Below are 10,961 nucleotides of genomic sequence, written 5' to 3'. Positions count from 1 at the left end.
AGAATGATTATGTCCATCCATGCAATAGAGGAGCATTGGAATGTGGAGCTTGTGGAGATGCTTTATGATGCACGGTGGAACAGCGTCTAGCGCTAGCGTGACTTCTGCAGTCTTTATTGCCGGGCGGATAGATAAACAAACAGTCCCTGATTGCGTCTCCCTCAAGGATCCGGCCGCCATACGCCTCAGCCCAGCCGCCACGGCGTCGGGGGGTGATGGAGTGGAGCGTTTTAAACATGCACAATCACGGCGAGAAGATCCTGCGCCGGTGCAGCCCAGTGGCGCATTATTAAAATCAATAAACACATGGGACTCCGCTCGGAGGCTGCCGTCATTAATAAGCGCGGCGTACAGATGGCGGACAGACAAGAGTGGACACCGCAGATCGGGTGGCCACCGGCGGGCTGAGAACGAGGCTTCGATCGGCGCCGCGTAATGTATTCCGAATGAGAGGGAATGCGCAAGGCACATTCCAATAACGGACCTGGCGAGCAATCGCGGTAATTACCGGCCGAAGGACTGACCGGGGTATCATTAGACGGCGAGGAACGGAACGGTCCATCACGCCGGCCCGCATAAAGCCTTTACGGCCGTTATATACTGTCCGCATATCCATCAGCCATCAATATCGCAGGTTAAACAGCGTGTCTCTTTCGAAGTGAATAAATACCGCAGCGCACCCCCGGCCCCGAGGCCGTAAAAGCCAGGTCGCCACCCGCAGGAGGCTAAGAAGCGCTTTATATTGCGACTATGCATCACCACAACTCCATTACCTCTGGATGCCACGCGTGGCAGGCCTGAGTGGCTCAGAGGGGTTTGGATTCAGACGCCCAGTTCGGGCAGCAACAGCTGTTCACGAAGGACATTAATGGGGAGATTAAAAAAGTGAAGTTGAAACACAGCACAGCACACGGTGAAACGCGGCCTCTGTATTTAGTGTGTGGGGACGGGACCTTCATCGAGGGGACCTTAGTGACACCTTGGCGGATCGGGATTTGAACCGGCGACCTTCTGATTATGGGTCCATTTCCTCTACCGCTAGGCCACCACTGCCAGACACACTCACACCAATTGACAATTCAGAGTCACCAACTCACCTTGTCTACATGCCAGTGCAAAGGCAGTGGTGGCCTAGCGGTTAAGGAAGTCCCCATCTGCCAAGGTGCCACTGAGGTGCCACTGAGCAAAGCACCGTCCCCACACACTGCTCCCCGGGTGCCTGTCATGGCCGCCCACTGCTCACCAAGGGCGATGGTTAAATGCAGAGGACAAATTTCACTGTGTGCACCGTGTGCCGTGCTGCTCTGTATCACAAGTCACAGTCACTTACATTTACATTTACATTTACAGCATTTATCAGACGCCCTTATCCAGAGCGACTTACAATCAGTAGTTACAGGGACAGTCTCCCTGGAGCAACTTAGGGTTAAGTGTCTTGCTCAGGGACACAATGGTAGTAAGTGGGATTCGAACCCGGGTCTTCTGGTTCATAGGCGAGTGTGTTACCCACTAGGCTATTACCATCACTTCACTTCACCATTGGATGAGTAGGGAAACCGGAGAGCCCAGAGGAAACCCGCGCCAACATGGGGCGTATAGCTGTTTCTGGCGGCCTGTCTTAATTCTAGTTTTACGCGAGTCTTTGTGTCAAGCTGCCATTTTAGACTTTATTAGTCTTAGTCACATCCAGACTCATTTTAGTCTTGTCAAGTTTCCGTCGACTACAAGTCTGAGCATTTTAGTCTTATTTTAGTCAAAATCATCCGAGGTTATTTTAGTCTAATTTTGGTCAATGAAAATTATATTTTACTCTCTTTTTTTTTTAAGAATATAATTCTATTTAACTCAGCCAACATAGTAGTACGACGTAGAACAGACAAAAAGAACATTTTCTTTTAGTCAAACCAATTTCTTAATTAAAACAAGGTTGTTTTATAAAATATATAATTTTTACCGTGCAGAACATCCATTCCAGACACGGAAGACACTCTGATTGGTTCCATTTCTTTTCAACACACGTTCTGTTTTCTTTTCCACTTCCTGGTAGAGAAAGTGCATCCGGAGATCCCTCCGTCATTTTCTCCCAGCATCCCGCTCGCCCGCTGTTCTGAAATCTATATCGTGCCACGAATGCGTCATCTGTGCGAACAGATGAGAGACGCAGGAAACTGAAATTCTGCCTAATATATGAACTAGTTATGGTAGTCGTCACATTACGAGCATTTCCTTTACTTATGGTCGTAAAGGTTCGTTGACAAAGACAACGCTAACAGGGAAAAGGCCCGAGACGGGGTTTTCAGATCGACTGTAAAGAGAAACTTCCCGACTGCCTGTGTCTGAGGAAAAAGAGAAGAAATATCATCAGGGGAGCCGGGGTGGGCACCTTGCACGTCGCTCTGGATTCCGGTTGAGGGCGTCTGTAATGTAAGAATGTAAAAACATCGCAACATCTCGCATGTGTTTGCGTGGAGTTGGCAAGTTCTCCAGAACTTTCCAAGCGAGGCGCAGATCTTACTTTGTTTTAGAGGTCATCTGATCTCGCTCTGGTCTTTTTTTTTGCCCCCTTCCAGTGACTTAGCACAGGAGTGAAAATTGAAATCTAAAGTAAAGTGAAGTGATTGTCACATGTGATACACAGCAGCACAGCACACGGTGCACACAGTGAAATTTGTCCTCTGCATTTAACCCATCACCCTTGGTGAGCAGTGGGCACCATGACAGGCGCCCGGGGAGCAGTGTGTGGGGACGGTGCTTTGCTCAGTGGCACCTCAGTGGCACCTTGGCGGATCGGGATTCGAACCGGCAACCTTCTGATTACGGGGCCGCTTCCTTAACCGCTAGGCCACCACTGCCCCCTAATTCCTTTACACCCCCGTATGTGATCGTGCCGCTGCCTTCGTTCGCTGACAGAACAACGTTCTCCGTGCAGCCACCACGGCCCGGTGCAATAACAACTGCACTCTATTCTTCCGGGGCAGCAGGGCTTTCTAATTGCCTTTAATTATTTTCTGTTAATTGGGAAAATATCTCCCGAATTTGGCACCAATAAAAACAGGAGAAACTCCGTATGGCAACTGAGGGGCTGGACGCGTGAAAAATTGTATTCGTGCCTGTTCACGCCGCTTTAAAGCGAATAAATAAAGTAAATTTCCATTAGTCTGATTTACATAAATGGTATATTGAACAATTTCATCTCACTGACGACCAAAGATTTACGCAGCTTCAGCAGTGGTGGCCTAGCGGTTAAGGAAGTGGCCCCGTAATCAGAAGGTTGCCGGTTCGAATCCCGAGACGCCAAGGTACCACCGAGGACCCACTGAGCAAAGTCACCGTCCCCACACACTGCTCCCCAGATGCCTGTCATGGCTGCCCACTGCTCACCAAGGGTGATGGGTTAAATGCAGAGGACACATTTCACTGTGTGCTGTGCTGCTGTGTATCACATGTGACAATCACAAACACGCCTTCACGTCGCTCTAATCAACGCGTCAGTGGACCGAGGACAGGACCTTCTGGAGAATTGGTTTCTGGGAAGGCTCCATGGATGAAGAGAAGGTCGTCCTCCTGCAGACATGGCCACAACTCCCAAGATTGTTTGCCTTCGATGCTGACTTGTCTGATTAAGACCACGATGGCTCGCCGCAAAAAACGACCCGAGCCACGATGGTGGGGTGGTAGTAGCGTAGCAGGTAACACACTCGCCTATGAACCAGAAGACCCAGGTTCAAACCCCACTTACTACCATCGTGTCCCTCAGCAAGACACTTAACCCTGAATGTCTCCAGGTGGGGGACCATCCCTGCCACCACTGTCGCTCTGGATAAGGGCGTCCGGCAAATGCCGTATTCCAAAGAGGCCGAGACCTGGCGTCCTGAATCCGGTAAGCCAAGTTCAGGAGTTGTAGGAGAGCGAAGGGCCTCATGAAGGAAAGGAATGTTTTACATTTACGGCATTTACCGGACGCCCCTTATCCAGAGCGCCTTACAATCAGTAGTTACAGGGACAGTCCCCCCCCTGGAGACACTCAGGGTTAAGTGTCTTGCTCAGGGACACAATGGTAGTAAGTGGGGTTTGAACCTGGGTCTTCATGTTCACAGGCGAGTGTGGTAGAATGTGACTTTTTTTTCTGCGCCGTTCATACCGAAAATGAAAGAAATAAAACTGTGTGCTCAGGCTGAAATGTGCAACAGAGAGTCTCCCTTCTGGATGCTGTACCTTTAAGACGCCTTGGTTGGCAGACCTGGTGCCAGATATAGAAAAGGGCTGAATTCAGCGATCGCTGTAGCAACAGCAGCACGCGTTCCAATCTAGAAAAATAAGCAGTTTTTTTTTTTTAAATCCCAGATACCGGGTCTGCTCTATATCCCCCCTCGGCCCGAAACTTCAAAGCATTTCTGTCTCCTCAGTCTTTATTATTATTTTTTTCCCCCTCAGCTGGCTGACGCAGGGACCATTTCCTCCTCTCTGTCCCCACAATGCTGAGTGCACCGCGCCTTTGATGGTCATTTCTCCTCCATTAAAACGAATGGGACCGAGGTGGAATTTTAGCCCCATTCATATGCACCACTTACTGCTGCAAGATCAAAAACCTCCTCCGAGGGAGAGCAAATGGCAGAACATGACTGCGCCAGGCCCCTTTTTTATTACTATCATGCGATCTGTGTGTGGCCTGGAAATATATATCAATGATAAATAAATGTAAGGGGTTCTAAAGTTGTCCCTTCGTCAGGACAGTAGTCAGAAATGAATCACTGTTGATATCCAGCCATATTCACTAGAACCATCGTGAATACAATCACAACCAGCCCTGATTCTGGGAAATTATTACGTGTTTATGATGGTCCTCCCACCATGTCTCGTTTACTGAAAAATCTGACTTTTTAATACATATTCGACATCGAAGATGGTTCCGTGCGGGCTCCGCGTCTGCGGACGGGGCGCTTTTTGGACACTAGGTGTCACCCTTGTGACTCGAAAGCCCTCCTACCCGCGACATGATGCAGCCATTGTCATGTGAACCTGTGGAGCTGCGTGTGTGTGTGGACTTCCACGCATCCCTCGGTCTGTGAGCAGGGGAGGGAGAGACTGGAACGCCGCGACGAACCGGTGCGTCATGACGCGTTCACGTCACGCACGTCTTCCAAATGCCAGGCCGGGCACAGTACGCGGCGCGACGTCACCCCGAAACCGCGCAACATGTCGCCTTGATATCGACGCCCGGAGGCGGACAACTTTGCACGGGAATATCTGCTCATCACTCGGCCATCCAATCACCGCGTCGTGATGTCGTTATCGACTCTCTCTCTCTCTCTCTCTCTCTCTCTCCTTTACCCCGCCCATCCTGGAGATTACAGTACAGGGACGGAGAGAATTAAAAAAAGAAAAGAAATAAAACGCGTACGCGCAATAATAATAAGACGTCGCGGAGAAACGCGCTCGGATCCCGGGCGAGCAACCCGAGCGCCGCCGACTTGGCCGAGTTTCGCAGGCCCCGCCCACCGGCGAAGGGCGGCCCGTGATTGGCCGGGGGGCGTGGCGGTCCGGGCGCCGAGCGGCGAGCGCTGGTCTGTGCGCTCGGCAGTGTGCGGTGAAGACGCGCTGCGCACCGGCCGCCCGTCGCCGGCCCGGATATTCCTTTTTTATTATTATTATTATCCTTATTCATGTATACATGTCTATATGTATAGACATATATATATATGACGTGGTGACGTCGGAGAAAAAAAAATAATCTTACGTTACGTCCGAAGAGCTCCAGTTTGCGGACTTTCTTTCCAGGGGGAAGCGCGAATGAAAATTTTTCCCCTCTTCTGGCCTGGAAATAACGGCGGCGGGCCGGAGAAAAACGAACTTGACTGACGCTGCGCGTCGAGAGAACCGGCGGGCGTCTTCGGCCGCGAAGCCACTTTTTTTTTTCTTGCGGTATTTTAATTTTTTTACTATACATATTTTTTTTTTCTCGCCCACCGTGGATTCTCTACCTTCCCCGGATATTCGGAGATCGACGGGCAGAAGATCGGTCCAACTTCGGCGGACGGAGCTCTGAAAGCTGTCCGCTTTTTTTCATTCGTTTTTTTTCGATGATCGTCATTTTGGATGTTTTTTTATTATTTTTTTTCCTGGTTCGCGTCGTGACCCTCGGACCCGTCCAGCGGAATGTATTGATCGGACAATTCGTCGAGGATTTGCCGTAGCGGCTTCGAAACGGTCGTTCGTGAGCCGACGCGCGCAACATCTTTACGCACAGAAATCCGACGCGGAATGTGCGCTCGGGTCCCCGCGTCTCTTCTCCTGTAAAACGCACCCCGCGATCCGACGTGCGCGGCGGCGGGATGGATCGGCGCGGAGCGGCTCGGCTGTAGGTTCGGCGCGCGTCGTGAGCGGCACATCCTTTACGCGCGTAATTCCCTGGACTCATCTCGGGAGAAGCGGGGCCGTCAACAGGTTCGCCGGGGAGATGGATGTAGTCCCCGCGCTGGTGCTCCTGCTCCTGCTGTGCTGGGGCGGCGTGCGCGCCGTCATCAACCTGCAGTACTCGGTGAAGGAGGAGCAGGCGGCGTACACCAAGATCGCCAACCTCACCCAGGTGTTCGTCGACCAGAAGTTCGTGGGGGAGAACCAGTCCGTCTCCTTCCGCATCATCTCCAGCTCGGAGCCCCGCTGGGTGGAGATCGACAACATGGGCGTGCTGAAGACCAAGCAGAAGATCGACCGGGACGTGGTCTGCCGGCACACGCCGAAGTGCGTGGTGTCCCTGGAGACGATGTCCAACACCATGACCATCTGCGTGATCAAGATCGAGATCGAGGACCTGAACGACAACGCGCCGCGCTTCCCCACCGACCACATCGACCTGGAGATCTCGGAGAACGCGGACCCGGGGACGCGCTTCCCCCTGGAGGGTGCCAGCGACCCGGACTCGGGCAGCTTCGGGGTGCAGACCTACAGCATCACCCAGAACGACCTGTTCGGCCTGGAGATCAAGACCCGCGGTGACGGCTCCAAGTTCGCCGAGCTGGTGGTGGAGAAGCCGCTGGACCGTGAGATCCAGTCCCGCTACGACTACACCATCACGGCCGAGGACGGCGGAGACCCGCCCAAGTCCGGCAGGGTGAAGCTCAACATCAAAATCATCGACTCCAATGACAACAACCCGGTGTTCGACGAGCCGGTGTACACGGTGGGCGTGATGGAGAACTCGCCAGGCAACACCGTGGTGATCGACCTGAACGCCACCGACCCGGACGAAGGCACCAACGGTGAGGTGCGCTACTCCTTCAACAGCTACGTGAGCGACAAGACGCGGGAGGCGTTCAAAATCGACCCCAAGACCGGCGTGATCACCGTCAGCGGCGTGCTGGACTTCGAGACCACCAACGTGTACGAGATCGACGTGCAGGCCAAGGACCTCGGACCCAACTCGGTGCCGGCGCACTGCAAGGTGAACGTGAACGTGCTGGACGCCAACGACAACGTGCCGGTCATCAGCCTGCTGCCGGTGAGCAGCGAGATCGTGGAGGTCAGCGAGAACGCGGCGTCCGGCTACGTCATCGCGCTGGTGCGCGTCCTGGACAAGGACTCGGGCCTGAACGGCAAGGTCAAGTGCAGGCTGCTGGGCAACGTGCCCTTCCGGCTGCAGGAGTACGAGACCTTCTCCACCATCCTGGTGGACGGGAAGCTGGACCGCGAGGAGCGCGACCGCTACAACCTGACCATCCAGGCGGAGGACGGGGGCTTCCCCTCGCTGAAGACCACCAAGTCCTTCGCGGTGAAGATCAAGGACGAGAACGACAACCCGCCGCACTTCTCCAAGCCGCACTACCAGACCATGGTGCTGGAGAACAACACCCCCGGCATGCACCTGTTCACGGTGACGGCCCGCGACCCCGACATGGGCCTAAACGGCTCCGTCACCTACTCCATCATCGACAAGAACGTGCTGGACATGTCCATCTCCTCCTACGTGCAGGTGGGGCCCAACTCCGGGGAGATCTACGCGCAGAGGTCCTTCGACCACGAGATGACCAGGACGTTCGAGTTCAACGTCATGGCCAAGGACCAGGGCCAGCCCGCGCTGACCAGCACCGCCACCGTCCGGATCGTGGTGCTGGACGCCAACGACAACATCCCCTACATCACCACCCCGCGCCTGGTCAACGGCACCGCCGAGGTGTCCATCCCGCGCAACGCGGGCGTGGGCTACCTGGTGACGCAGGTGCGCGCCGACGACTACGACGAGGGCGAGAACGGCCGGCTGACCTACTCCATCACCGAGGGCGACCGCGGCTTCTTCGAGATCGACGAGCTGAACGGCGAGATCCGCACCACCACCACCTTCCTGGAGAAGGTCAAGACCACGTACGAGATCACGGTGATGACGCACGACCACGGCAAGACCGCGCTCTCCGCCTCCGCCTACATCGTGGTGTACGTGTCGCCCGACCTGAACGCGCAGGACCAGATCGGCCCCGTCAACCTGTCCCTCATCTTCATCATCGCCCTGGGCTCCATCGCGGCCATCCTCTTCGTCACCATGATCTTCGTGGCGGTGAAGTGCAAGCGGGACAACAAGGAGATCCGGACTTACAACTGCAGGTACCCCAAAAAAGCCGCCTTGCCGTGCATGATCCAGCCGCAGTGTGCGTGTGTGTGTGTGTGTGTGTGCACGTTGCTCTCTGTGGTCTCGCCTCGTGCGCATGCCGTGTCGTAGGTTTCTTTAGGTCCGACAGTGAGGCTGATTTTATATAAAATTATATTAATTACAAACATCACCATGATTATTTATTTATTTATTTATTTATTTATTTTTACATTTTGTTAACTGGAAATTTTAACCTACAAGCCATTAAAAATGAGGATTTTGGTGAGATTAAGAGTAAGAGAGGGTTAGTTCTATAGAATTATAAAATCAGCATGTCTAAACATCAATCAATTTTTTTTTGCATTCGTACTACGTGTGTGATACGTGTGTGATACGTGTGTGTGTGTGTGTGTGTGCGTGTGTGTGTGGGAGGAGTGTGTTCGCCTGGTTTTATCTTCCCAATACATAAGTGGCTCACCCCACCATCGACCCCTCCATAATCACATGAATTACAGTTATGAGAAGGTTATGAGGAGCCTCGGAATAGCTCGCGTGGAACGGCGCTTCGAAGGCCGCGGCCCGGGGGCTGGGGGTTGGTGGGGAAGGTGGTTCCGTTTCTGCCAGCGCACGATCCTGATCGGCAGAACCCGGTTTGCATCGACCGCGGGCCTTCTGAGGAACGTCCATCTCCTAAAGATGCTCCTCTGCGGCGACTTGGCCGATGGCGCCGCGCCGCTACTGTACCTTACGTCACGTCCAGTGCACTTCATATTCCACATTTCCTCACACCAGATACATATAAATATATACTACAGCAACTGCATAATATTTTAATCTAACACAATAAAAAGCTTTTTTTTTTTTTTTATCGATCTGCAACGCGCCGATTCCCCCTCGCTCCTTTACTCTCTGCCATTTACATATAAATTGCTTTTGGAGGTTTAACCTGATGCCATTAGCATATTTCCCAGCGAAGGTGGTTTTTGTTGACGCTGTGGCGGGGTGAAGGGTTCGAGTTGACCTCCCTCGTCCCCCTCGGTTCCAGCACCAGGGGCCACCATCTCAGTCCGGCCAAGGCCAGAACGATCATGGGCATTTTTTATATAAAAAAAAAAAAACACAGACACCCACATTTATAATTATGCAAACAAATGCAAGCAAATTGTCAAACTAGCACACTGGATTGGACAGCAAAAAAAATACAAATAAAACGAAATATTATATATGTGTGTGTGTGTGTATATATATGTTTTTTTTTTTTTTTTTTTGCTGTCCAATCCAGTGTGCAAGTTTGAGAATTTGCATTTGTTTGAATAATTATAAATGTGTGTGTGTGTGTGTGTGTGTGTGTACATAATTTCCAAGCTGTACAGATCTTTTTCCAAACAGGAAGAAACGGAACATTTCAAATATATTTGGAACACATTTGACCAGATAATATAATGACGAATGCAGTAAACAGACCCTCCGTCATGGCCACTTCCTGTCCCCCGGCTCTTTCTCCTTCCCTTGATGTTAAGACGCGGCCGCCTCGAACCCGCGCCGCGCTTGTTTGCAGCTTTTGTTTGATTGGCCCTCCGGAAGGCTACACTGCGTCTCGGGTGTCCGCGTTCGTGGTCAGGCATGTTTGCATGGCGAGTGGCTGCTCGTGACACGTGGGACCGTCCGGCATGTAAACGGCAGGCAAATGAGGAGCTGCCGCTCCTCGCCGGTGGCCGGACGTGGCGCGGCGCAGCATGCGGCCTGGAAGGCTCCGGCAGGGGCCTTCTGTTGTGGTAGTGCATGGTGCCAGGGGGACAGACCACTGCTGTATTGAGTCTGTTCAGTTTCTTCTACCTGCACAGGGTGGCGGAGTACTCCTACGGCAACCAGAAGAAGTCCAGCAAGAAGAAGAAGCTGAGCAAGAACGACATCCGGCTGGTGCCGCGGGACGTGGAGGAGACGGACAAGATGAACGTGGTCAGCTGCTCGTCCCTCACCTCCTCGCTCAACTACTTCGACTACCACCAGCAGACCCTGCCGCTGGGCTGCCGGCGCTCCGACAGCACCTTCCTGAACGTGGAGAACCAGAACTCGCGCAACGCCGCGCCCAACCACACCTACCACCACACCTTCACCGGCCAGGGCCCCCAGCAGCCGGACCTCATCATCAACGGGATGCCCCTTCCCGAGGTGAGACCTTGTCCCTTCTCCAGCCCGGGGCTGAGCCGTGATTGGCTGCTGGGATTCAGGCGATTGTGGCCCTCTGATTGGTCGATGAGATCTTGAGACGTTCCTACTTCACCTGGCTCTACGTATATAATGTGAATTGAATATCTTGCTCGCAGTGATGATGATATCGTTGTAATGTCACTCCTGCGATATTAAATATTGTCTATAA

At 52.9% G+C, this 10,961-nt stretch overlaps 1 protein-coding gene across 2 annotated transcripts in view; it reads left to right on the top strand.

The window, feature by feature from the left end:
- The first annotated feature begins 5,593 nt into the window (after positions 1 to 5,593).
- Positions 5,594 to 10,961, top strand: part of LOC114768334 (protocadherin-19-like) — a 44,784-nt gene continuing 39,416 nt past the window's right edge. The window contains exons 1-2 of one of the 2 annotated variants that reach the window (XM_028960560.1): positions 5,594 to 8,595; positions 10,426 to 10,753. In XM_028960560.1, coding sequence (XP_028816393.1) covers positions 6,458 to 8,595; positions 10,426 to 10,753 — 2,466 coding nt within the window. In that variant the 5' untranslated portion in view covers positions 5,594 to 6,457. Of the gene's footprint in view, positions 8,596 to 10,407; positions 10,754 to 10,961 lie in introns of both variants that reach the window. The other variant, XM_028960559.1, reaches the window with a different exon arrangement.

The sequence above is a fragment of the Denticeps clupeoides genome, chromosome 18 (assembly GCF_900700375.1).
Source record: "Denticeps clupeoides chromosome 18, fDenClu1.1, whole genome shotgun sequence".
NCBI classification, from domain to species: Eukaryota; Metazoa; Chordata; class Actinopteri; order Clupeiformes; family Denticipitidae; genus Denticeps; species Denticeps clupeoides.
The sequence above is the reverse complement of the archived record's forward strand: the minus strand, read 5'-3'. Positions and strand labels throughout refer to the sequence as shown.